Below are 27,435 nucleotides of genomic sequence, written 5' to 3'. Positions count from 1 at the left end.
TCTTCTCCCTAGGAACTATTCCGTAACTGGTAAATCCAGTTCACCAAAACTCCGATCGAAGGTAGTTCAGAGATGGGCTCATCAGACGGATCATGATACATTGCCAAGTATGGATCTGATAGTGCTTGTGCGTCTGTGATGCGTTGTTTTGGGTCAAAGAAGAGCATTTTTCCGAGAATGTCGAGACCAATTGATGGTGAAGAAGATAGAGTAAGAGATTTATGCGCAACAAAAACGAAGAAATTATGGTGAATCATATCATCAGGATCGACAGTTGGGAATCGTTCAGTGAATGGTATCTTTGGTCGTTTGGGTAATATTGTACGAACTTCAATGTCTAAGACGAGAGAAAACATTATATGTGAGGATTTGAGTTTCAAAGAATCGGAATTTCAACGGGAGCCAAAAGAAGTTGAAGCTACATTTGAAACATACATTTTCACTGCAGATTGTCTCAATCACATCATCAGGAGCTGTACCCAACAACTCTGTGATGATTGAGAATTGATGCACGTCTAGAACTCTTTGGCTTTGGTTTTGGTGAACTGGATTTACCAGTTGCGGAATGAAAGAAGAGGATATTGGAGGAAGTTACTGGGTAGGAAGATCGTGATTGAGTGATTTGCTGGGGAATATTGTGGGAAGGTGATGAAATGCGTCACATTGTTGAATCTGGGTCAATTTTTCTTGTTGTGAAGCTTAAGTGTGCACAGAGAGGAGCACGGGAGTGATGATGGTCCAATTGCTCCCATATAAACGAGTTTCTCGTGGCACTTACCCAGATCGGCACAGAGTTGTTGGGTATAACTACTGATGATGTGTCTAAGAGTACGTTGCTGGACCATCCATTAATACCGTAAGACCGGGTCAACCTCAAGAACTAAAGAACTAGCTGTTTTGGGGCTACCGTCTCCACCTATCGACCTACTGTAAGCGTGCAAGATAAGGTAGTTGTCCACCGTTTGCAGTCTGAAGCTCATTGCCCGCTTCCCACATAAGAGAAGGATCAGCCGAATATTTTATACCATTAACGGTATCTGTTCGATCAGCCAAAGTTCCTACTAAACCTGTAAAAGCACCTATAATAGTCGAGTTTGTATAGAACCAGTCTCGTTGTTCACCAAAGAGTGCAGAGAAGCCTCCCCAATACTCCTAATTGTCAATTGATGGCAGTATGAGCCTAATGTTGTGTTGACGTGCAATTCAGTGCTACTAGCGTTGGTTCATTGAAAATCAATTTTGGGAGATTTGTTAAAAGAATTGTTCCATTTACGATAATGTGACGTTGATATGGATAGTCTGCACTGGTAGCTGATTGCACAGAGAGCACATACGTCCTGGCGACTTTGCCGTTAATTTGTTGTCGATAACAGAGTATCATTCTTGTCATAAGGTATTGGTAGAGACCTAATGATTAGAAATATATAAGAATTGTAGATCTCTCGAAGAAGGGTTAAGCTCATTGGTTGAAATGCAAATTTGGGGTGCGTGTTGCAACTACTTATAAAGCGAAACTCAGCGTCTCCGGGCAAACGTCTCCGTCATACAAAAACGAAGAATTCTAGTACGAAAATTCGTCTTGGATGGCAAGAAGTCTCCTTGTCTACCAAGCTATCTACTGATCTCCTTTTTCAGGGCGGATGTTGTTGGTGCAACACACCAAACTTGCGTCTGGTCAAGAACAACACCTCAAAACACACCTAGAATAAGGGTAAGCTCTTGGGTAAACTCGTTAAAAAAGCTTCTGCAGTGTTTATTGACTAACTTTTTACCACAAATATTACACCCAATTAGCAGCTCACCGTCTTCTCTTCTCGCAATAATTCTGTCTGGAGTTTGGAGTGTTGCTAGTCCACACATTGACAACCCATTCACAACAAAAAATGCTGAGCGGTTGGGAGTGTAAACGAGGGTATTCAAAGCATCATGTTTTCATCAGCTACAGGGCTCGTGGCGCAAATCGTGAAAACGCTCGTAATTTGGCAGAATATCTCAATCAACAAACTTTGGGTGGAATCGATGGGTCTCCTTCTGTCAAAATTCATTGCTATCTGGATCAGTTATGCCTTGTAGATGGTGCCAACTTTGTTACCGGGTTTCAAAATGGACTTGTATCATCCAGAGTAGTTTTGTTGTACATCACATCCGATAGCCTACATCAGCTCAAGTTAGCTGATCAACAACCGGACAATATGTTATTAGAGGTAAGCATCGTTGAAACTATGTCATTCGCTTAAGTGAGTAGTTGTCGTGTTTGCTGAACAAATGAGTCTTCGTAGTGGGAGCAAGCGTTGAAACGTGCTACTGATGGAAACCTATCCGTATTTCCACTCTTTGTTGGAAGTAAAGATTCGAAAGGGAACTTTGAGCCTTTTAGTTCTTTCCCTGGTATCTTGGCTGCGGATTATCCTGATACTAAACATAGACACCCATCCTCGAACACTGATCAAACAATCAGACAGACTGTCAAAAATGTCTTTGAAATGCAGGGCTGTTTCTTAGACCCAGGAGAATGGGACGTGTGTGTATCTGTTTGTCTTTCTACGATAATGCAAGAAGGTGTATAACAATTTACCCTTTGGATTTGTAGTGTGCTTCCATACGTTAAAAGTTTTCTGTTGGAGTCAAACACTAAAGGGATGCTATTGAGGACTTTGAGGAATCCTCCTAATCCTCCCAATTCCAAAGACATTCAAAATCAAAGGGCGTGGTGCCTGAGACTGCCAACGTCCAACCCGTCAAAACTATACACCGCAACGTCTGTCGGTATTGACAAGCACTTTATCGCTGAATGGGACCTAGTGTCTGGAGCTATAGCAAGGAAGTTCCAAGTCCCAGATCCAACCAACAGCATTAACGACATGGCACTCGGAAATGACGAAACTCGACTCTTTGTAGGGCAGGACTATGGTCAATTTATAGAGATTGATTTAAATAGCGGTAGAATCGTCAAGAGAGTAGACACATACACCGGTTTTGTACATGGTGTATTTCCAGTGGGTCAGCCAGTCCATCACCTCTATACAGGTGGAGAGAAGGGCGGGCTGGAATGGCAATGGTCAACGGGCAAACAGACCAAGAAGTTTGTATATCCTGGAAATGGCCGAGAGGCGAATATCTTTCATAGCGCAGCCTTGTCTATGGACAAAATGTATGCCGGAACATTCGAAGCTGGTGAAATCATAGAGTGGGATATTGCGACCGCTAAAGTTACACGTACTTTTAAAGACAGCTGGGGTACCATTGATGATATAGTAGTATTAGGTGCACCAGCCAACCTACTATATGCTGGTCAACGGAGTCGTGTAGTAGAATGGGACTTGACAACAGGTACTCGAAAGAGGATATTCAATGTGCAGGAGCCAGGTTATAGTCTAGATCGTCGTGAGAATGTTTATCTAGCGGTATTAGGTCCACCTGATAATCGACTTTATGCAGTATCAGGTGATCACATCATAAAAGAATGGAGTCTGGACAATGGGTTGCTGGTTCGAACCTTTGTTGGACACTCAGAAGACATTCTGGCTTTGACAGTCGTGGGTTCTCCGATGTATCGAATGTACTCTTCGTCTCAAGAAGGTGATATCCGAGAATGGAACATTTCCAAAGAAATATGATCCGAGTATATTTGATATAAAAGCATTGAATTACCCTTCGATTAAAGTTTTGATGAACTGGCTTTTACCAGGTACGGAGTGGACGAAGAGCATATGGGAGGAAGCTATGGTTCAGTATTTTGGTCAACCGATTGTCTGGAGTGGTGATAGTAGTTAAGATGAGCTGAATTGCATTTTTAATCACTCTCCTTGATTTTTTGGTGTCAAGCGCAATATGTGTACAGGGAGCAGAAGAGAAGTGGTAGAAGTTCTGTTGCTCCTCTCTTCCCTTTTGTTTTGTGGCGAGTGTTAAAATGAAGTTCTGACAAAAAAAGGTCACCGATTCAAAGAATGTGTAAGTATATTTCATTTCACACTGAGATAATTAGATTACACCAGCTTCTTGTCAATAAAGAAAGACTAAGAAAGGGAGTTGGAGAAACATTTTAGACAACAGCCAACAAGAGTTTGAGAGACAAAGTGAGAGCATTTACCTTGAGATGACGAACTTGCCATAAGCAGGTCAATCTCAAAATCACCAACTACAGCGGAAAAAGTCATCAATGGTCAAAATTTTATATGTGCTGTCGTAACCACCATCAACGACTTCCTATTCAACAAAACAATTCATAAATGGAAGTGACCTGTGCGAGAGCCCAATTCACCACTCTAGAATTTGTTGATTCACTTGTATCCCTAAACTCTGATTCTCGTACCTAATTTGGCGTTGAATAACAAGTATTAGCGATGCAGACAAAAAAGTCTGGCAAGTGCTCCAATACGTACGCGTTGATATTGCTGTTCTCTCCTTACAGCAGCGATTCGATGATTGAGTTCTCGAACTCGTCGAGCCAGATCTAAAAGGAATCAAAGATGAATAAGAAGTTTGGACAAGTGGTGTGCGATAACCAAAGTGCAGAAAAACGTGAAGAAAGCCTCAAGTATTCGTTTGTGATAGGCGACTCACCGCTGATGGCTTTTTTAGGTTTGGTAGTTTTCATCTTCATCTCCAATAGTTAAATCCAGATGCAGTTTCTGTATTGAGAAAAGTATAGGAAGAGGTTGGAGATTTAATCAGATGAAATGAATTGAAAATGGTAGGTTTGGAACTCCATTTGAATCCAGTTTGCTTGGAAAGTGTTGGCTGTGAGGGTGACAAGGATGACAAGCTTACAATTCGTGATGTTGAAAACCAGCCACTGCTTATATTCGATGAGGTAAAAAAATTTAGGACTGTTACAGAATCATCCGGACGAGGTGCTGTTACCGCATTGTCATGAACTTACAAGCATATAGAATGATCACCAGCTTCAGCAGCAGGGAAGACAAACTTTCCTGAACTTGCAGCTTTTTGATTCACTAGTTCGTGTCGGCTTGGTAATTCCTGTCAGAGTGTAGACGGGTGAGTTTCGTGTAAGTGGTTGATTCAGTGTTCAACATTCATGCTTGAAAAGAGCCAGCCTCAGATTCCACAGTATATACAATTTCGATATATTACCTCTACGAATATTTGGATATCAGAGGCAGGATTTTCCATGAACTCTGATGTTGGTCATTCCATTCTTCGGCCTTAAAGTGAGTGACCTGTTTAATGTTGAAGGAGAGGTGACAATGTGAGTTACACGTATGATAGAAGCCAGCCTAAAACTAGTACTAAAATGCATATGGATATTCAACATACCTAGGACGACCGTGTCTTTTGGTAATCTGTCTACATATGTATCGAATCGACTCAAAGCCTTTATGTTCGTTTGCACGACGTTCATATCAAGATTAGTGTGACGTTTCAAGCTTTCTATATGGGTTGGGATAGATGTATAGATTTCGCCATCGTAAAGCATGTGAGGAGGAGTCACAGTAATCACCACCTGCAATGTCGAGTTTTAAAAAGTTTTAAAAAAGAAGAGTCAACCATTCACAAGCATGCATCGAAATAACATACTTGAATACCCATACAAGATATTCCCAATACTACGCTTCCAGTGATTCAAGACACAAACGATAGGAAGTTGGTGAGATTGTGTGCCCCCGGCGAAATGTACCACTTTGGGTTTTGATTCCTCGATAGGACGAGTAAGCATTCCGCGATTTAACTGTGCGAGCTTCTTGTAGACCTCTTTTGGTCTCAAGAATTGCATCAGGTCGTCCAGAATAACGTGCAGAGTTGCGAGTGATTCTACTTGTAATGAAAAGAAGTTGTTGTAAGGAAGAGAGCAACTTCAAGTGTCCAGAGCAACAAGTATAAAGTAGTGTACCACAGATCTGCCCTTGATCATGACTTTCCGACACCGTTCCCGTTGTGTGTTTGTTGAATACAGTTGATGACAGACGCACAAGAGTGCATTGTAGCGTGAAACATGACACTTGACCCTTCAAGGCCTGATCCAGAGCAAGAAAATAAGGATAAGAGTAATTTCCAACCAGCAAGATGGAGAGAAGATACGATAGCACTCGACACCAAAATCCCGTTTGCATTGTGGTCGAAAAGCGACGTGTCAGACATACAGCACAAAGAATTTAACACCTGGACCATCTTACAACGCGTAAGAAACGTACGACCAACCTCCGTTGCTAGAAGCGATCGCCTTTAAAACAACCTCAACTGTCGATGATGTCAGCAAAAAAGCCGGACTGTGTTTCATTCGACCTTCCACCACCCAACAGAAAAGTACCTCTTACCCAAAGTCGAAAAGTCTCGCTAAGAATCATGAGCACAGCTGCTTCATACGTAAGTCTCGAATACCCCTTTACCATAAACGATACATCTTCGGAAGCTAACGGGCGTGGAACTTCAAAAACCAAAAACGAATCGCTTAACCACATATTTAATACTAGAACAACGATACTCATGTGACGTTCAGTTACAAGGGGAAAAGCTACACAGTGCCAACAGGTATGCCTCAGCTATTATTATACGTTTTTCGTCAGCATTGATACATCGAAACACAAGCACTTTTGCTGTGACACTAAAGTCGTGAGGCACGTTTTACTAACATGCTGGATTATTAAAATAGGTCTTTTTATTGGTGGCAAGGTATAATTACTTATTTTCTATGCGCGGAGTGTTGGACTGGACGTTTGTGAAATGTTGCTGACTAGTGTGTTGTGACTTTAGTTCATCCCTTCCGTCTCTGGCAAGAAGTTCAAGTTCGTATAATGAAAGCCTTTCAGAATCGTCATCGATCGCTGACAATCCGAACATAGGTCCGTCAACCCAGCTACTGGAGAAGCCTTCATCGAGTTCTTTGAGGTACCGAAAACAACCTCAGAAAGAATCGCGATCACACATGGTACTCATACGGGTTGCAAATCATAGGGAGACAAGGCCGATGTAGACCTCGCTGTCGCAGCTGCCCGTGACGCAGTTCCCCGATGGGCCAAAATTACACCAGCTGAACGTGGTCGATTAATGCAGCGATTGGCTGATTTGTACCAACAAAACCTCCAAGTGCTCGCGGAGCTTGAATCCATTGGTATATATGCGACTCCCGGAAGTTTTTTTTCTGGTTGAAGTGGGATTGCTCACGCTCCAATTTGAACCCATATAGACAACGGAAAGAGTGTCAATGATGCTCGTGGTGATGTTTTGGGAACTATTGGATGTTTGAGATACTATGGTATGTGTTGTATCGCAGTTGGATAGGAAACATCCGTTGACTAACATGACCACTTTGTTGCCAACAGCTGGTTGGGCAGACAAGGTACATGATTGTTCCACGGCCTGTGTTACTGCTTGCTTCATCGAGAAAGGAGACACCACTGCATAGGTACATTATGACTTGCATTGATTTTTTGCCCGCATATAGATCCACGGAAAGGTTGTTGATGTTGACCCTGTAAGTCTCATAATCTCGTTTAGTTGTTACATCGGTGACATTTCTCTTACGTGCTTATCATTTTAGAACCTCCAATCCTACACCCGTAAGCACATGCAAAAATATTGCTGCCACGTGGCTTGAATTGCAATGACATTCGATTGTTTCCTAACTCCTTTTGATTTCATAGGACACGAACCGTACGTCATATTCGCGTAGCATTCCCACTACAAATCATCTACAACCTTTCTCTTTTAGATTCGGAATTGTTGGACAAATCATTCCATGTTAGTATCCAATCTTTTGGCGACATCGTCGCAAAAGAAATCTAAATCTATTAATTCTAAATAGGGAACTTCCCACTTTCCATGCAAGGATGGAAGCTCGGACCAGCATTGGCTACCGGCAACTGTATCGTAATGAAGACCTCTGGTGCGTTGCAAGTGATGTCTTGTCCTGATACCACGTTAGCTAACGGTTTTTTGGTTCATTTAGAAAAAACTCCATTGACTGGTTTGTTCATCTGCCAAGTAGGCCCTTCCTTATAAATGTCTACCGTTAACATTGCATTAATGCGTCTGATCTCGTTTTTAGCTCTTCGCTCAAGCTGGATTCCCACCAGTAAGCTTTCTCTACACTAATGCATTATCAGAGTGTAATATCTAATCTCACGACTATCTAAAAAGGGTGTCCTCAACGTCTTGTCTGGATTCGGACCAACTTGTGGTAACGCTATCGCCGTACACCCTGAAATCTTGAAGGTACGTAAGCCGAAAGTACATTATATGTTTCAGATCATAACATTGGTTTGATGTTAGGTTGCTTTCACTGGCTCAACTGCTACTGGTAATAACTGATGTGTCCGTCACACCTGTGTTATGATTATGTTACTGACTGTGTTCATCATTCTCTGCTCGTGTTTCGAATAGGTCGACGAATCATGGTACGTTCAAATAAAGACATCGATTTCAGTTGGAACTCTGAACTTCAAATCAATAACACACCCGTCTCTAGGCTGCCGCTGCCATGTCAAACTTGAAGAAGGTCTCATTGGAACTCGGAGGCAAATCAGCCAACATTGTCTTCCCAGATGCTGACATCAACAAGGCTGTATTCTGGTCTACCGTCGCCATCTTCTCCAACATGGGTCAAGCTGTATGTGTCCTCCTGCCTCAAAAGGATTCTTCGCTGCCATATTGACTTTTTTTCCGCACTAGTGTACCGCAGGCTCTCGTGTCTTTGTCCATGAATCCATCTATGACGAATTCATGACCAAGTTCCGTGCCGCTGCTGCTACGTTCAAGGTCGGCGATCCATTTGACAAGGATACTCGTCAAGGTCCTTTGGTCGATGAGGTAAATTGCAGTGTTGAACGTCAATTGATGCTTCAAATCTAATACTTTTTCTTTGACTCCAGACTCAATTCAACAGAGTCTTGTCATACATTGAACAAGGAAAGAAGGAAGGTGCCAAGGTTGAAATCGGTGGTCACCGTGTTGGAGACAAGGTTGGTTTTTTGGTTTGGAAGGAAGGAGCAGCTGAACAACGAAAGGAAGACAAAATTTTGACCTCGTGTCATAATAGGGATACTTTGTCTCCCCCACTATCCTCAGTAACGTTAACGACAACATGACTGTCGTCAAGGAGGTACATTGTTGATGCTTATTGTGGTACATGTATGGTCAGTAGCTAAGATTGAGCATTCATACAGGAAATCTTTGGACCCGTTGTCGTCGCTTTGAAGTTCAAAGATGAAGCTGAAGTCATTGCCCGTGCCAACAACACTGAATATGGATTGGCTGGTACGTGACGAAGTCCAGTTAGTGCACCTGAGGGATACAATTGGCTGATACTTCCATATCCGCATAGCTGCTCTCCACACCAAGAACATCCAAACCGCCGTCCGTGTATCCAACGCTCTGAAGGCCGGTACTGTCTGGGTCAACACATATCATCGTGTCAGCGTCCAGATGCCTTTTGGTGGTTACAAGCAGTCAGGAATTGGTAAGCGCTATGATGTTTTATCAAGTCATCACACAGGTGCTAACCATCTCCTCAAAAAGGACGAGAATTGGGAGAATACGGTCTGCAAGAATACTTCCAAGGTTTGGCCTGTCCCGATTCCAGTAGCATTTCATATGTATCTTTATCTCACACCATCTTCTCCATCATCTAGTCAAATCCGTCTTCATCAACCTGGATTAAACAACCAAAAAGGGACATGTCACTTGCTGTTGCCCAAGTTAGCAATTTTGTCAGGAGTCAACTTTTAATAAACAAAAAAATGTGTGATGATTGCAAATTCTTTCTGCGTGTCAATGGTTCGCAAAAGGATCATGAATCATCCAGTGACGGGTGATGGATGGTTGCAAATGTCAAAACCACCTGTAGCCGACAGCGTGCAACAATGGCTTGTATGCTGGGAACTGAATTCGACCTTTGTAGTCAAATGCCGCAAGATTGTCAGTTAAGAACGCTGGTTTGATTGTCGCTTTATCCAGTTAAGCTCCTTCATTTGGTTTCTCGCATCATCACAATATTGCAATCTGACGCAGAGAAAAATCTTTCATCACTCTGAGGCAATCTCTTCACCACTATGGCCTCAAAGAGGTTGGGCCCTCAAGCAGGCCAGTTCGCCGCTGATGATGTTCGTTTCAGCACTTGTTCATTGCATCAAGATCCCATGCTTTAAACTTTGTCAACTAGTCTTAACACATCTTCAACTTAGGACAGAAATGCTTGTTACAGCCAGGTGAACTGTGCTCTCCCAGTGGGTACAGGCTGTAGTTACCACCAAAGTGAAGCTGTAAAATGTGGCATTAAATCACTCTTCCTACACTTTAAGATTCATATTGAATCTCTCTTGCTGACGTGCATATCGTTACTAGAAGGTTGCTTGGTGGTGGTAAGGTATACGACTCGCCTTGTCCTGAAACCATGGCCTCTCTCAACCGCCGTGAGTTCGTTTCAACGGTTTTTTGGCATAAAAAGGTTGAGACTTGGGCAATTTTAACCTTCCAGAAAATTTGACAAGTTCAGCGCAAATGGATTTGATGATCCAGTTTTGGACGTTGTTTCCAAATGAATGCCTCTTTTTTGTATCCAGGTACAGCTGATGTAAATTGAAGAGAGACGAAGGACTTTGCTTTCGTCCTTTGAGCTTTGCTATTTGAATCTCATTTTTGGAGCTACGCATCGTCGAAGAAGTGTCTCGCCACCTACAAACTTCATTTCGGCTTCACATTCAAGGCAAGATTGATTGCCAATCGAAGCAAGTATGATACGACGAACCAAGGTACACGTATATGCAGAGTGTCGTTTAAACCTTTGACTGAGTACCAACTCACACTTTTAGATTGATCTTACGGGCTCTACCACAGTCTTCATTTATTTATTTTTGCAGCAATTTGATCATCTTTTCTCTTGTCTCAAAGTTAAGCAGCAGCTACCTCAAGCTGCAAAAGTTCCTCTAGAGGACGGTGGCAAATGACCATGCCGTATCCTTCCAGATACACAAATCAACGATCCGCTATGTGTTGTTTTCAGACACATTGTACTACTGGGTTCCCGTTGACTTGTGACGATCTTTCAGGCTGCTGCTAGCTGCTTCATGCAAGGGCGGAGATCCGTTTAGTACGGATGTGGAGGAAAGGGGCATTTGGGTGAAGAAGTATTGCTGTGTGACAGTACAATTTTATTGGCTCGAACATTGATTTTGAATTACGGGACTTGACGAAATTTGAGCAGAGACTTGAAATACACTGAGGATGAGGAAGGCAGGGTTGGAGCTTGAGGATGAAGGAGTGGCATATTGCGGAAGGATTCTAACTCTGCTACCATACTTTCTAACATGAAGTACTCGTACCTTAAACCTTCCGGACTGTGTATTTTTGCTCACAGTTCTCTCCATTTTCAGACATTTGTAGAATGCATGTTGCGATTTCTCTACGTGGAGACCTCGATCGAGCCTCATGTACGGATGATCCGCATTTTGTCACTTTGTTGCTGCAGAGGCAAGTGAAAAAAAACTATTCATCACCTTTGTAACCGATCATTGAAAATTCCAAAATTTCCAGTTTATGTGCTTGGACTGACACGTATTGGTCTGCCAACTGTTTTGATCTCCCTATCCGCGTATTGTTGTTGTTGCAATCTACGACCTAGACTGTACCTCTAATCTCCACGTTTCCTCGACATTTGACCAGATTTAAGATACTTAAATTATATTGCCTCAACCTATTCTACAGCATTAATATGCACAACACTGCCGATCCCAAACTCAGTACACTCCACCTCGTCACAAAACCATCTGATGTTGCCCCAGCCTGAGTTCCCGCAACTGGACTTGTCGTAGCTGATGGTGCTGCAGCTGCCACAACCGTACCGGTAGCAGCTGAAGCTGTACTTGTAAGCACTGCTGTTGCGGTTGCAGGTGCATTAACAACCTGAATCTGAATATTGAATGTCGATACTATTTCCACGGAATGCTAAAGAAAGCCAATGCCTCAGTTGTCGTATCCTTTACACGGAGCAATCAAACAACACAACATACTATCATAATAAACTTGTACGTTGTCAACGCAGTAAGAGTGGTCGGTGTCCCCACAATCTGATAGTATCCTCCGTTCTTTGTCACGTTGAGACCATCTGGTAATCCGTTAGGTCTATAGCACGGTTTCTTGAGAAAGTCGTTTGAGAAGGCTTCGTTTGGTGTGGTAAAGTTCAAGGGTGTGAGGGGAGTTCCGATGATTGCAGTGATTGTGAATATGGGCGTGTTTGTGTCGGATGTTACGAGGGCGCTGTAGTTTGAGCGGTAGTTTGCTTGTGAGCAGCCGTTGAAGAGTTGTGTGCACTAGTAGTGGTGAGAGTGTTAGGAAGTGGAATGGTGAGCAATGTTAGGAAGGGTTCAGAAGATGGTGAAGATCTCGACAAGTCCAACTGTAAGTGTGGAAGTCCAAACTGCTGAGTTCTGACTTCCAATGCCAATGTGCTCTCGTACGTACAGTGTTTGAGGCAGCACAACAATCGCAAATACAATTAGCAGCTGGAGTAGCCATATTACTACATGTCAATTCAGGATTGTCGTTCGTACAACTATTTGGGCCATATGAACCTAAAGGAAGAAATCTATTTGAGTTAGCATTCAGAATTGATGTCCGACTGGTATAATCCGCTTGACAAGACAGATCAAGCTAGAACGAACAAAGTCTAAAAACGAACTTGACGTTCCGACAACTTACCACAAGCGACAGCAAAGCTAACCAAGTTCAGAGCCAGCACAATGCGTCCAGCAGTAAGTAGCATGTTTCTCCCTGCTGGCTCCTGAACTTGCTAGTTGCTTTTAGTTTAGTTCCTTCGATCGTCCAAAATAGATGGGAGAAGCTTTAGTTATTCAGGTCAACCCACACCCTGCTTATGACAACCTTATGAGGTATTGACTAATGTGCGGTAACAACAAACGTATGTAAACAAGACTCAAGATCTTGTATCGTGTCCCGCTCTCTATCGTATAAAAATGCAGTCAGCGTCAAAATCGCACCGACATGCTCTGTCAATGTTGTTTTTCGACGTGTTTGTAGCAGGTTATTGAGTGATTTAATGAATTCCACGCGCTATAAAGACATTGAGACTGTATTTCCGTGCCCCTATTACAAGATCTCCTTTTTGTCGTTTCTAAAAACTAAACACTCACACGAAGCGTGAGTCAAAAAGCAACATAAAGGTCAATCTCTGCTGATAGAAAGGAAGAGAGATCCACCCCATGGTAAGAGCGATATACATTCTCATCGTTCTCGCATACATTAAACACCTATGCTACACACTCTTGGCGCTTTTATATCACCAAAATTAATACTTGTGCTTGATCTTATCAATAGTCTTGGAAGGGTCTAACAAAAGCAGTCCAGCGGCTCCCTCATCAGCTACGAGCCAAATCTGGTCATGCTGAAGTCACCGCTGACTATGAATACGATGATATGGAGGCAGCCTTCAAAGCTCTCGACTTGGCTGCCAAAAAATTGAATGATGATGCAAAGAAATTCAGAGACTCCCTAGCTGGTTTATTGAATCATCAGGCAGAGTTTGGCAATATATTGAGTGATGTCTATCTGCCACTATCTGGGAGGGCTGGTCGTCAAGGAAATGATGGCGAGGTTGGTGGACATGGGGTAAGCGACTGGTGATTTGGATGGGATTTGTACTGTGGAATGTTTTATATTATGTCTTTATATTGATCCACGATCTCATATGTCCCCTCTTCCAACTATACCACTATAGATGAAGAGGGCAGTCACACCTCCACAATCACTCAAATCCACCCAAGACTTTGCTCGCGTAATGGCCCAAGTCAAGGAAGATCTCACTCCAGAATTAGAGCTAATCACAAGACGTGTAGTCCAGCCAACCTCTGACTACATCACCCTAATCGAAGCCGTGAAGAAAATGATGACAAAACGAGCCCACAAGCTAGTAGACTATGATCGTCATCGTCTCGCCGTAAAATCCCTAAAAGAAAAGACAGACAAGACAACCGCTGATGAAAAAGAATTGGGCAAACGAAACATGGCTCTAGATCAAGCCACTCGAGAATACGAAAACGTGAATAATCTATTGAAGCAACAGTTACCCGTATTCCTGGATTTACGAGTCCAGTTCATTGATCCATGCTTCCAGACCCTGTTTTGGTATCAGCTTAAAGTGTATACGTGTCTGACAAACAACTTGTATGGTTTGGTCGGGGAGAACTTTGATGCTCGTGTATCTGCAGAGTCTCTGGCACAAGCTGCTGGACAACGATGTACTGATTTGCTCAGTCAAATTAGTTTGATTCGAGCTATATCGGCACAGCCTGCTCCTCAATACAATCCTGGTGTCGATGGAGACGATGATGGAACTGGTGCTGGTCGTAACTCGGTTGATAGCAACGGAGGTCATAATCCACCACCGCCTTACGATAATGGTTCTGTTGCTAGTGTATATCCATCATCGTCTTCTCATGTTGGTGGCATCCCAAGACCAAACACGTCACCAACGAAATCATATAATTCGGCCTCCTACAATAACAACAACAACTACAATCAACAACAGGGCCAGCTCCCAATGCCAACAATGGCTCAAATGAAAGCCGCTGCTCCATACGCTGCAGCAGCAGCCCCATACGCAGCAGCCGCAGCTCCACACGCAACTCCATACATCCATGCAGCAGCATCACAACACGTTCAACAGCAATACGGTGTCAAGTTACCACCTGCTGCTACATCAGCTGCTGTAAATGCTGCCGTATCATCGCAATCGTCGTTACAGTCTTATGGTAATCCCGCCCGAGATTACTCTGCTGCACCATCTCAGCCCAGACAACAACAGAATCGAGTGTTTCCGTCTATTAAATATGTGGTTGCATTGTACGATTTTGATGGACAGCAGGATGGAGATCTTGTGTTTAGGAAGGGAGATCGCATTGAGGTTGTTGAAAAGACTGGGGATGTTAATGATTGGTGGACAGGTAATGAGGAATAGTGGAATCAGCTTGTTTTGTAAACTGCGCGGTTGTAGAATCAGCCTTTTGTTCTTTGCGTTCAGCATATTTTGTTTTTGAGAAACTTGTTACCAACACAAACCTTCGAACATGATGACTCACACAAAGTATCTGTAGGAAAACTCAGAGGATCTCAAGGCCAATTTCCTGGGTACGTCTCTTCGCAAAACCCAACAACATGCAGTTTAAGTTCCATCGCGATTTTCAGCACGAAACTGATGTACAAACCTTGTCTCCATAGAAACTATGTTGAAGATGCTTGAAAGCAATACAGAGATAGAGAGGAGCTTTCCATTGTGTATTTCCCTATCATTATTATGACATAACTGATCTCAACCCCAGCGTATATAAACTATAACTCAGCATCGTGAAAGGCGTATCTTTGACGCGTTAGTTCGCTAAAAGAGCGGCATAACAAGCCTATTTACTTTTCCACCACGTTGGCCGTTTTTCATGTGTTTGGCTTTATCAAACCTAAAAACGATCGGGGATTCTACACTTACTTAAAGCCGTGACTCTCGCTCCATCGCTTCTTCCACACCATTCTCGACAAAAAATCAAAACACCTGCAACGAGAAACAAGAACGTACAATAGCAAACATGACTAAAGCAATAACAGCATCGGTGCTATTAATCCTCACATCATATACAGCAACAGACGCATTCTGGTTTTCTTCACGCTCTGCTCAAGGAAACGCCATCACAACTACTCATGAGCAAGATCCTTCTTCTGGTCCTGCTTCTTGGTAAGCCCTTAGAACTCACTTGCAACGCTTATATTATGACGTTTTGGTCACTTTGTTACGAGTGATCGGTTATTAACACGATGTTTTATCGTCAAAACTTTAGGTATGGAAGCGTCGACCAACTCCTCGGCGGAACATTCTCGACGCTTGATGCACGACGTGCCAGTTACATGCATGGCGTGAATCTGAAACCTACTGAGAAGGCTTACAACTTGGTATGCTTTTCATTGCTTTTCTGGAAATCACGTTTTTGGTTTTTTTCTCCGCCTGCCTCTTACACATGCAACATACATCTAATATGTACGTTTTACTAGTTCCTTGATGTACCTGGCATCTACGAACACGAAGTCAACGTCACGATCGACCATGACACACTCATCTTACAAGGCCATCACGCATGTGACGAGAACGATGAAACATGTATTGAAAGACATTACCGGACTAGTTTGATGCTGCCTCCTGATGCTGAGAATGAGAATATTGAAGCTGGTATGTGTGTAGTGTATCACGTAAAGTGGTTTCTGGTTGTCAAATGACATCCCATACTCTCACGGTGCTGACCGCCTTTTTTCGCCATCACCTTAGGAGTCGAACATGGAGTAGTCCACGTCTACATCCCACGCAAAGCATACACCAAATCCGAGTCCCGACTACTACCCATCCGACAAGGTCTCGCACGAGTATCCGACTATGTTACCTCTGGTGTCAAGGGTGGTGCTGAGTATGTTACGTCTGCTGTGAAAGGCAGTGCTGCTGCTGCTACTGACGTTGGAAAGGAAGGTGCCAGGAAGGTTTCTGAGGCTGGTATGTAATGCAAAAAAATAAACCAGATATTTCAAAGATGTATTCGTGTACCGATCGCTTTGCTAACAAAGTTTCCCTTCATTTTAGGGGAATACATAGTAAACCAAGGTGCCAACGCCGGTGAATATATCGTCAACAAGGGCAAAGAGGGTGCCGGATACGTCCAACAAAAGGGTGAAGATGCTACCGAGTACGCCAAAGACTCTGCATCATCCAACGCCCAGTACGTCAAAGACTCTGCTGCATCAGGTGCCCAATACGTCCAACAAAAAGGTCAAGATGCTGCTGGATACATGCAACAAAAGGGTGAAGATGCCGCCTCATACGTCAAGGACTCTGCCGCATCCGGTGCTGCCTACGCCCAACAAAAGGGCAAATCAGTAACATCCAACGTAAAAGACTCTGCCACATCTGTCGCTAATGCTGCATCATCCAAAGCTGCTTCTGCTGCCAACAAGGGCGCATCTGCTGCTTCATCAGTCACATCCAATGTCAAGGACTCGGCTACGAGTGCTGCTCACGCTGCTAGCTCAAAGGCTGCGTCGGTCAAGGACGGTGTGAAGGGGTATGCTGCTGAGGGTGTCAAGAAGGTTGCTGAGAAGGTGTCTGAGGGTGCGGAAGAGGTTGCTGCTGGTGCTGAAAAGACGTCAAGAATGGCGGAACATGCGCAACATACTGGTGTTGCCGGAAAGATCAATGAGATGTTTGAGGCTGTTAAGGAGAGGGTTTATGGTGATAAGCATGCTGGAGAAGAGTTGTAAAAGTGGGGTTATTAAGTAGGTGGAAAGGTTGTAAAGTTTGTTAGCTTTTTTTGTTGTATTATAAGCACACAAGACCAGATTAGGGAGGAATAAAAGCACAATATCATACCATATATCTTTGTGACATGTTTGAAAACTGCTGTGCTGATCGCGTCCAGGGGGGGGGGGAGGATTTGGATGTTAATGGGCTTTTTAAGTTTAGATTGTAGTTGTGCTTTCTTCTTTTCAGTTCAATACAATGTTTACTACAACCCTCAAAACGCATCCCTTCCTCATGCGAGTAGTTGAGAACGGTGTTTGGTGCTGTGTTTCGAATGTCTTCAAAGCCACGCTGCCGTAGTTCCTTCGCACAAAAGAGCGATCGACTTTTTAAGCTCCAAAGCTCGTATAAAAGCAAGCAATTAGCTCTGACATCCTTGCGATGTCACGGCATCCCCGTTCGTCAAGCCGTACACGCTACCAAGACGACAATTCCTCCTCCCAATCCGCACATTTCCCAAAACAGCTTCAACAACAACAGCAGCATGCCCCTTCATTCGCAGTCGCCAGAGCAATGGTTCAACATACGCCCGCTGATCAAGCATTCGCTCCTCCTGCACCTCCTGAAGCACGGCCGCATCGTCATCACCATCACCATCAACAAGGACATAAAACGTTAGAGATAAAAACAGCTGCCAGCAATGCAAGTGATGTAGGAATGGAGTCAACAGCACCTACATCGCTGCAAAGATACTTTTCTGATCTTTATGATAAGTACTACTTGGGTGGGTTCATGTACAAGAAGGAGGTTGCTGATGTGTCGGAGATTGGGAGCTCGGCGTATGGGGATTGGAAGAAATGTATGTATTGGTAATCGTTATCTTGTCGTCTTGAATGTGCTGCTGAGCTATAGTTGGTGCCTGGTGTGTTGGTTGCGTTAAAACTGTGCAAGCTCACACATTTCTTCACAATAGACTGGTGCGAGCTCCGTGGTATCGAGCTCCACATGTACCTTGTACCCGCTGAACACCACCTACCACCCACCGCAAACGGCCGCAAATCACTCATGGAGCAGGAACTAGCACCATCTCGCAAATACGTTGAAAAGATCAAAAAGGCGTGTCTCGCTCCTGAAGTTGTGGATATAGCGTATTCGACCATGGAAGTGCTGTCAAATGTTAGTATAGGCATGACGGGGTATGCGCCACCAGCACCATTTGATGTGTTTGTGGGGCTGAATCTGTGGGGTAATCAGCAGGTTTATGTGATGGGGTTTGTGAGTAGTATTGCGGCTAATGAGTGGGTGGCGGGTATTCGGTTGGTTGAGTTTGAGCTGTCGAGGCTGAGTGCATGTAAGTTGTTCAATGAAACTTTGTGTTGCTTTCTTGAAAGTCATTCTGCAGCGTGCTTTTTTTGGTCCCTACAATCGTTTATTATGCTAAAACCCTTGTTTCCAAACACTGCAGTATACACATACAACCTCCTTAAATACCCACCCTACTTTTCGATCTGGAAGGAATTAAACCTCTTCCCCTTCGACACCGCCTCATCACCCAACGCCATACACTACGAAGGACCCGTAACAGCGCTTTTATCTGGAACCCAAACATGGCAATCGTTCTGGATTGTCCTTGACTCTGCTACATCGTCACGAAACACGTATCGAGGCGTATCGTGTATGAGCTTCTACTCGGATAGGTTAGACGCTCGGAGAGAGATACTACCGTTATGCCAAGTACTGGATATAAGCAGTGCGCATGCATCATGGCCTGGTGCTGGTGGTACGCCGACGAGTAGTGAAGGGTGGGGATGTAATTTCAGTGTGTTTGGAGGCGTTGTGTATGAGCCTGTTGCACCAACCAATCGTAATAGGGATAATAATGGTGGTGTTGGTGGATTTGGAAGTATTCTGCCACGCCTGCTTGGATCTAGCAGCGACGAAGAAGACGATGACAGAGGTCGCAGCGCGGATAATAGTAGACGGGACGCAAAGGCACGATCGTTGTCGAGAGGAAAGCCTCGTATAAAAGATAATTCATCTGTTGTCGATGGTGGGAATGGAACAGCATCAGTGCTAGGTGAATTGGACATAATTCCACAACACATCCAATTCAAAGCCGACACGAAACTCGAGATGCTGAGATGGGTTGTTGCTATACATGGAGCATTCACGCTTGATTCGAATATAAATGGACGAGAGATGGAGTTGAAGGGTGAATCTACCAGTAAAAACGTCACGCTGGATCGAATGGTGGGGAAAGGGCAGCGATGGGTACTAGATAACTTGGCATCATCTGAACATGATGATGGATTCACATATCCGCCACCACAACCTACTGGAGCTGCAGGATGGGGCCTCTTATACCTCTCAGTCGCTGAAGTAGCTGGTATAGATATGGTGCCCGTTGGACTCGCAGCATCACAAACCGTGTTTACCAAAGTATTAGCTGACAAGACACTAGCACGACTAGACGCACAGCTAGAACAATGGAATGACGTTATCAAGATGGAAGAGCATGTGAGAAGAGGATATGAAGTATGGGAAGTAGATGCCAAGATACGGAAATCTAGTGATGTTGCAGATTCAAAGAAGACGGTGCCGACATTCGCCAAAGTAGATAGACGGAATGCGAGGACGTCGCTTATGATACGGCTGACTGATGATGATAGGGATCAGAAACTCATGTTTCCACCTGTACGAACCTCCTCAAAGGGCGGTGATGATCTTCGCAACAATAATTATAATAGTAAAGCGCGTAAACCGATAAACTATTCCGACTGGGAATCAGCTGTATCCGTCAGTGCCGGATGGGCTCCGCCTCAACCCATATCCTCATCAACATCAGCAAGAAAACCCAAAATATGGATCCCACCATCCAACTTCCCTCGTGTACCTCCTTCCTCATCATCCCTACAACAACAGCAACAAGGATGGAACAAACCACGCCGCCCACCATCACCTACATCAATAGGCACACTTGCAAGTCCGATTCCGGTATGGCTGGCTGAGAAGCTGCCGTCTCTGAATCGACCTGGTGGAGGGATTCCCAATCCACATCCGCAGGCATCTGCTACGCTGGCAAGGTTGCGTGATAAAGGGATACAGGCTGTTGCGGTGCCGATATCAGGGAGGGTTGGTGTTGATGAGAGAGATGGGAGGCCGAGGTTGGTTGTTGCGCAGGTTGTGGGGAGGGGTGGGAACGGTGGAAGAGGTTGAGGAAGTTTGTATATAGTAGCGACGTTGGAATGTTGAAAGGCCTCTGTTTTGTGGATCTCTTTTTGTAAGTCTTGTCTGTAGATATTATAAAGTCTTCTATTGGCGCCTCATCGTATGTAACTCGATAAGGACTTGATTCAGTTTCTATACCAAGTCTATATCCAAACTAATTTGGCAATAATTTGACGAGATTGCGTCTTAGTGCAGGAAGATTGTTCTTCTCGATGCGCGACAAACCCAATGAAAGCTATCTTGGATCTGATGTTGTTTCGCCATGAAGCTATCTGATCGGATGTCAATTTGATGTAAACAAAAATGCGGTAGACCACGATCAAAACATGCAGAGCAGATACCTGAATACAATAATAATATAATAGCCAGAACGAACGGATTGATCCTCCTCTACGATCAATTCTTCAAAACGCGATCTACTCTCATGGACTGATAAATCTCGCTTAAGTGCATTACCGGGCGTTTGATACAAGAACAGATCACGGCCGACTTGATACGATTCCAGAAATATTGTCCGGCGGCATTTGACACGCCTATCGGCGGATGAGATTGTTGGATAGGTGTGGTTGAGAAGGAGAAAAATGACAATGTGTCCGTCGTGGTGCAGACGACTGTTTTGAGGATCACATTCAAAGGTAGTCGACTAGACCCTTCATCCTGACGTGCTGGCAACACACCCAATATCTTCCACTCCCTTTTGACATTTTAGCTTTAACGAAAAGTTACTTGGCAATGCTTCGACCATCATCTAGACACTTCTTTCTGACTCGAGGTTGACGATCCTGAATTTTACTAGTATCATTCAAATGCGTTAGACACAGGAGGTCTGAAACCACAAAACTTGATAACCAGACCTTCTCTTTCCTCCAACAAGATGAAGTTGTAAAACGGCAAGATTCAGATTGAAAATGAAATGAGCAAACTGCAAGATATATTGGGTGTCGACAAGATTTCTATAGTTTGAAACCGTCTGGAGTTTCAGTTTCACCTCATCCTATGTGGTTCAGACCAAGCACCCCTTGATATCTGTGATGGGCTCAACCATCCCTTGACTTTTTCGTTCTTGACTTCAGACTGGATCGTTGGTCTTGAGAGTCCTATACTACTTGCAGGTCGATTTGGTAACAAGCGTATTAATGGCTCTTGATACACTCTTGACGTTGTGGTCGGACTAGATGCTCGTGACGGTGACACTGCTCTTGCTACTGGAATAGCTAGTCTTGATGGGGATCTTGCTCTTGCTGTTGGGCTTGATGCTCGTGTAGGAGACTGTGATCTTGTTGGAGACGCACTCCTACTAGACCTTCCACCATGTCGCATCCAAATTGGCATTCGGATCTCCTTTTGCTCAGTCAGGATGGGTAGTCTTGAAGGAGACACTGGTCTTGGAATGACGAGAGGTGCATTGGAGGCTGATAATCCCGAGCTTGACATCCATACTCCCACCAAATCGAGCAGTGATGCATGTAGAGATGGATCTCGTCGTGGTTTTGAGGCTTCTAGAAGTGCCATTATTCGAGATCGTGATGTGCGGATGTCGTCCTGTTGGTGAATTAGGGGGTTTTAGGATTGTTTTTTTTTTGTTGTTCAGCTTTAACATATCTCTTACAGCAATAAGCGCGAACTTGCGTCCAACACTATCCGCCAGCGTAGCAGGATCCGTCTCTTCAAGCTTGATAGACATCATTTCTTGAGTCTTGAAGAGAACATGTTCGTAAAACACCAACTTTGCCTGTCGTTTTCGTTTCGGAAAGGATGTTGTTGGTCGAGTAGGTGATTGCCTCGTCTTGGGATCGTAATGGATTGGTGATGATGTGATTGCTATTGCGTCTAATCTGATTTCGGCTGTGTATCTAACGATTTTATGGAAGCGTCGTCAGCAACAGAAAAAAAAACTAGAAAATCACAAGTGGATACCTCTGAGGTTCGGTAGCGACTCCAGCCAAGAAGTCACCTCCCAATACGCCAACAACACCACCTGCGATACCATCTTGAGGATGGAATCCAAGTATCTCCGTCCTTGAATACTTGTGTGTCGAAGGTGTATGACCTGCGACTTGTAAACGTCGGGTGATTTCGAAGAATGCCTGATGAGAGATTTCTCCAGACTCGAATTTAAACATGATGTCAGATGGAGATGTCACACACAGCTTGTAGTAGGTTGTTGTTGACGAGTCCATTCCCTATAGGAAGCTCGTCTGTGTTACTATTTTGGGCATGACAAAGTTTTCTCTGCCACAACATACATTCGAAAACATGGTGAAAGTCAGCTTGAGATCTTCCTTTTCATCATTTCCCAGTTTCACTGATATCGGGATGGTATGTGCATATACAGCTAAAAAAAACGAGAGGATATTGATAATAGCGAAGGATGAAAGTGGTATTTGGAAAATACCTGTTCCAGGTGTAACATCCTCTTGTGACCACGTAACTAGTCCCCGTCCTCTCTCATTCTCTACAACATTTAACATGACTTGAGGAGCTTGTCGCGCAGTGACTTCAAGTGCTTCGACTAGTGCACTCTTAATAGCGGATTGTATTTCCTACAGTAACAAAGGTTTAGAGTAATAGCAAAAGAAGAACACTGATATATCCTTACTTTTAGACGATGGTATTCCTGTTTGATGTCTTTGACAACATGATCCCAAGGTACAGGTCGAAAGTTCAGTTTAAGTAGCGAGACAGTCCTATATCCATGCACAATTTCTTCGAATGATAGGCATGCGTCGTTGCATCCTGAGTCTATTGTTACTGTGGCCGTGAACCTATATTGATGGCTGTAAAGTCACGCAAAAAATGTACCGCAATCTAGCAAAATCCAGAAAGCATACCTGGCTTCATTACCGACACAATCCTCAATCCTCCGCATCAAGAATCCCCCAAAATCTTCAAATACAATCTCACTATCTCGTCCAGGCAAGTCCCACTCGTGCTCATTAACCAGCGTTCGAAACGAGAAGGGATCGCAACTAAACTGCCATAATTCCAATACATTATCCAGTGGCATTGACATTACGATCCGATGCGATTGTGGGAAGGGTGTGTTTGACAGTGGATGTATTCGGATGCGACAGAGTGTCCTTCGTGGTGTAAAGATAGCCTCTGAAGGCCCATTTTTCAATATCACGTTCAAATCCTGCGACCAAATATCGCCTAAGTAGATATTCAATTGTCAGCGAACGCTTATTGCTCACATCGTATTTTGACGAAAAACACATAGAATGTCCAAGTTTTGATGTTTCTTCACTTACGAGTAATACCATCGGCGGGAGGTAGAGAGGGACGTGAATCATCTAAATCAACACGTCTAGAAAAGGATGGCATGATATGCGTTTGCCGCACAATTCCTATCGTCACTGGCGACACTGGTTCTTGATGCACGTTTTCAGATTGCCACCAAGTATGAGGAGTCAGGCGAAATGGGTCATTCAGCGAGCCGGCGTGCTGCTGGTTTGACAAGTTTGGTATTCTAGACCTCATCGCTAACCGTCAGTCTCTCTACGGTCTTGGCTCTCCTCGAATTCTTACTTGCGTGTTTTCTGATGTGATCTGAAGATTGGCACAAACACGAGAAAGTCTAAAATCTAAAATGTATTCTACTTGGATTTCATTATGATTCAAGAAAACAGATCTATCTCTATACAAGAAGGAACAGATTATATACACTAAATACACCTGTCGGTTTACGTGACAGTTCTTGTCCTAGATTACACTTCAAATGGGCTGCATACCACTACATGACTACTGTGAAGAAGCAGATGGCAGAGATTCAGAGACACGAGTAAGCTCTCTGATGGGTTCAACACTTTGCTCTTGTGTGAAGTCATTGCCAACATGATGTTGAGCGCCTCTGGTCAGCTCCAAATAGATAAAAGAGACTATGATCACGATATAAAGTCCGCCTACTATCATCCACACCCATGATTCGGCTGTAAACAAGTCGTTATACAAGAGAATTCCGAGTGGAATGTTGCAGAGTCCTGCTAGACACACTGTTCGTCCAAACCAATGATGAAACTTGTCTCTTATAGGTACATACTGTGGGAAACAGGGTGAGAGTCTTGTAATAGGAGTGAAACTTATGTTCAGCTTACCAGTCGTGACGGATTAAACATGCAGTTTATAACCATCCCCACTATAACTTGCAAGAGAGCTCCAAACAAAACGAAAAATCCCACCATCCCATGTATCCCAGTATCCATGTTCCCTCCAGTCAAAGTCAACTGAAGAGCCATATACCCAGCAATTGTCAATCCAAAAGCACAGATTCCCAGACACATGAAATGAGCTCTAAACCACCAGACTCCCAATTGAGCTTTAAAGTATCGCGAAATCATTATGATTGGAGGTGCGATGACTGCCCAGGCCATGAACATTGCTAGGCCGTGGACTGCGACCTGAAAGTTTCGAGATGGCCGGTCAGTCCATTTATTTGCACATTCGCAAACAAAATTAAGGCAGATGTCTTACAAAGAATTGGAAATTGGCTCCACCAGCGACGAGAGTAGCGTTTGTTCCGGGATTTGCAGATGCCAGTAAGAAATTGGTTTGAAAGGAACCACGGTTTGAGCCAGAATGTTGAGCAACGGATGCAGTACTAGAGGTACAACAGGGGTTTTGTTAGAAGCATCATCGGTTTCACGAAGAGCAAAAAAAACTCAAATTTGCTACGACAAGGCGTCAACACAACAGGTGCCCTTACATGGATGAGCTACTCACAGCCTGAGTGCTGTAGGCATAAATATAGGTCTGTCTCCCAGTGATGTTTTGTTCGCCACTCAAGGAAGCCGTCTTTGGCACCGTGAAAACAGCACTCATGTTTCCCGTCACAGTATTCACGTAGCTCATATCAGGCAATAGCTGCACATTCTGCGTCGAGAATGCGACTGGAAGGGCCTCTTGGGTGCTTTGTCGACGAGAAACGACTACACTTCCATTATATGGCCATAGCATAATGATATCTTTGTGGATGAGGGTGACGGTGAGAAGAAAGAATATTGCAAGTTCTATCGAACCTCTTGGAGCATCACAAAGCACACAATCTCGCATACCGGCTTGTTTCATAGAACTTCCAACACCAAACGAGGCCCATCCGATGCTTGAAGTTGTTTCAACTTGGAAACGAACGTCGCCAGTTCCCAGATCTGTAGCATAGATCTTGACATTTCCAAATGCGACAGACTGAGCAAATACTAAGCAAAGTAAAATTTTGAAGAATCTCAGTATTTTTGCCATTTCGTTTCATTAGAGTTCTTGAATGACAGAACGATTCCATCCAGATCGTTCCGTTCAAGCAACAACAGGTATATGACCCGATGCCGATAGTTTCCTTCTAGTTCGTTCTCGTTCTCATACATTTCCAGCATTTTATCCTCCAAGCATCCTTCAGAATAAGTCGACAGTTTGGAAGGAATGCTCCTGGGTTTGTAAAGGACATACCTTGACTGACGAGACTTTGTACGATCAGAGTAAGATACATTACACGTGTTCTAAGGTATTGAAAACACGGTCAGCAAATGTGCAGACCTCAACCACAGCAAATGATTCTTGCATTTATCAAAACATATTTCAGATGCATACTGCGCATGCCAAGAGTCGACATAGCGCAAGAGGCCTTTTCCATGCATGTACGTACCATGACTCTTGATCTTGTGAGGGCATCGACTTGTCGTCTGTTCATCTTGAGCTCCCATCACTATCATTCGCTACGCAAAGAGACAACAGAGTCTATTAATTAGACCGTATACAGTACACATCTTCTAATTGGAAAGAGAGCATACCCGTGTATATTATAATTTCACGCGTCAAATTTCTATATATTTTGCAACCATCAAAGGAGCTGTTCTCACCTCTTCACTCTTGATTTTCTTAAGAACCATGAGTACGAGACTTAGAAGACAGAACAGGAGGCCAAGAGAGAAGGAGAGAGATACTCTGTGCGTATACTGGTATGTTCTGCCGCTGCTCTCTCTATTACTTTTCTCTTTGCACCTCAAATTCGTGGTCAAACTGCTGACTGGACGCAACGTAGATTTAAATGCTAGCTCAACGTAGAATATACAGTCTCCTGATACTCTGAATGCTGCAATATGCTCAAAGGAGTCACTTTCAAAGGGAAGTAACCGCTATTCCAGCAACATCGATCATTTGCAAGGAGGACCAAATATGCAAAGGAGCAGCACATCAGTTGATTGATTCCTTGAGGCTTTACTTGGAATGGTGCAGCCATCAAAATGATCGAACTGAAATCAAACCCACAAACCACACCTCGCTCACATGAAGACAGCTCGTGTGAGATATTCCAGCATCGTGAACCACAGATTTGCAGCACCCATCAAAGTTGACAAGAGAATCACTATCAATACTCGCATCTTTACATCCCAATCCGGAATATTTGCTTTCATCATGCATCCAAACATCCTTCTAACAATGGGCATCATCATATCTGGTCTCATCAAGCCAATTCGATCAGCTGGCTGCTGTGCAACTGCAACATCGACCTCCGTCGCTCCATATCGATACTGGGTTAATGTAACGGTACCAGCATCATCAAGCTTCTTAATCGAATTCCCATTTACGTATGCCGTATCTTCGACTTTAACTTTAACTGGTGCTCGAGCACCATGCTCGAGGACGGATGTGTCTAGAGGGATTTATACGTGTAATGTGAACGAGGCTAGACTTTTAATTGACATGTCTGGATATCAGGGTATGCCTGCTTATGATATTTCAACTGCTGCTGATGGGGCTTGTACTATCGCGTGAGTGCAAAAGTATCGGAATCAGACACATTTCATTGCTTGTACTCTTGCTCACGATTTTCCACTTTTATCTAGATCTGCATGTGCACCGCCAATATCAGCTACTTCTACTGGCATAGCTCAACCAGGAGGAACAGCCAACCGTGACTCTAGCAACAATAACTCTTCATCATCAGTATCTCCAACTGTAATCACCATTATCGTGGTCCT

The 27,435-nt window shown here is 43.8% G+C and overlaps 6 protein-coding genes across 6 annotated transcripts; 3 read left to right on the top strand and 3 right to left on the bottom strand.

Moving 5' to 3' along the window:
* Positions 1–1,883: 1,883 nt before the first annotated feature.
* Positions 1,884–3,617, top strand: SmJEL517_g04563 (uncharacterized protein; the record flags this gene model as incomplete). The annotated part of the gene is made up of 3 exons (XM_031170491.1): positions 1,884–2,204; positions 2,280–2,521; positions 2,591–3,617. The coding sequence occupies 3 exons, from the start codon at positions 1,884–1,886 to the stop codon at positions 3,615–3,617; spliced, it is 1,590 nt and encodes a 529-aa protein (XP_031023501.1).
* Positions 3,618–3,986: 369 nt separating this feature from the next.
* On the bottom strand, positions 3,987–4,597 carry SmJEL517_g04562 (uncharacterized protein; the record flags this gene model as incomplete). The annotated part of the gene is made up of 5 exons (XM_031170490.1): positions 3,987–4,016; positions 4,091–4,138; positions 4,241–4,312; positions 4,383–4,453; positions 4,564–4,597. 5 exons carry the CDS (start codon positions 4,595–4,597, stop codon positions 3,987–3,989), a joined length of 255 nt encoding a protein of 84 aa, XP_031023500.1.
* A 281-nt stretch (positions 4,598–4,878) lies between these two features.
* On the bottom strand, positions 4,879–5,133 carry SmJEL517_g04561 (uncharacterized protein; the record flags this gene model as incomplete). Its single annotated transcript, XM_031170489.1, has 2 exons — positions 4,879–4,980; positions 5,095–5,133. 2 exons carry the CDS (start codon positions 5,131–5,133, stop codon positions 4,879–4,881), a joined length of 141 nt encoding a protein of 46 aa, XP_031023499.1.
* A 1,170-nt stretch (positions 5,134–6,303) lies between these two features.
* SmJEL517_g04560 (uncharacterized protein) lies at positions 6,304–9,616 on the top strand (the record flags this gene model as incomplete). Its single annotated transcript, XM_031170488.1, has 26 exons — positions 6,304–6,324; positions 6,432–6,489; positions 6,611–6,630; positions 6,712–6,743; positions 6,801–6,846; positions 6,913–7,069; positions 7,145–7,213; positions 7,281–7,297; positions 7,403–7,432; positions 7,499–7,517; positions 7,602–7,611; positions 7,670–7,698; positions 7,763–7,843; positions 7,907–7,941; positions 8,006–8,032; positions 8,098–8,172; positions 8,230–8,257; positions 8,341–8,354; positions 8,426–8,566; positions 8,629–8,766; positions 8,829–8,918; positions 8,996–9,058; positions 9,123–9,213; positions 9,281–9,415; positions 9,475–9,516; positions 9,588–9,616. 26 exons carry the CDS (start codon positions 6,304–6,306, stop codon positions 9,614–9,616), a joined length of 1,497 nt encoding a protein of 498 aa, XP_031023498.1.
* A 3,556-nt stretch (positions 9,617–13,172) lies between these two features.
* SmJEL517_g04559 (uncharacterized protein) lies at positions 13,173–15,208 on the top strand (the record flags this gene model as incomplete). The annotated part of the gene is made up of 5 exons (XM_031170487.1): positions 13,173–13,175; positions 13,288–13,578; positions 13,688–14,912; positions 15,063–15,096; positions 15,187–15,208. 5 exons carry the CDS (start codon positions 13,173–13,175, stop codon positions 15,206–15,208), a joined length of 1,575 nt encoding a protein of 524 aa, XP_031023541.1.
* A 6,240-nt stretch (positions 15,209–21,448) lies between these two features.
* SmJEL517_g04558 (uncharacterized protein) lies at positions 21,449–23,944 on the bottom strand (the record flags this gene model as incomplete). Its single annotated transcript, XM_031170486.1, has 8 exons — positions 21,449–22,006; positions 22,074–22,317; positions 22,382–22,647; positions 22,711–22,799; positions 22,860–23,007; positions 23,064–23,229; positions 23,296–23,617; positions 23,716–23,944. 8 exons carry the CDS (start codon positions 23,942–23,944, stop codon positions 21,449–21,451), a joined length of 2,022 nt encoding a protein of 673 aa, XP_031023542.1.
* Positions 23,945–27,435: the final 3,491 nt, after the last annotated feature.

Source organism: Synchytrium microbalum, assembly GCF_006535985.1.
Source record: "Synchytrium microbalum strain JEL517 chromosome Unknown SmJEL517_scf0032, whole genome shotgun sequence".
NCBI classification, from domain to species: Eukaryota; Fungi; Chytridiomycota; class Chytridiomycetes; order Synchytriales; family Synchytriaceae; genus Synchytrium; species Synchytrium microbalum.
This window is presented reverse-complemented; position numbering and strand designations above follow the sequence as displayed.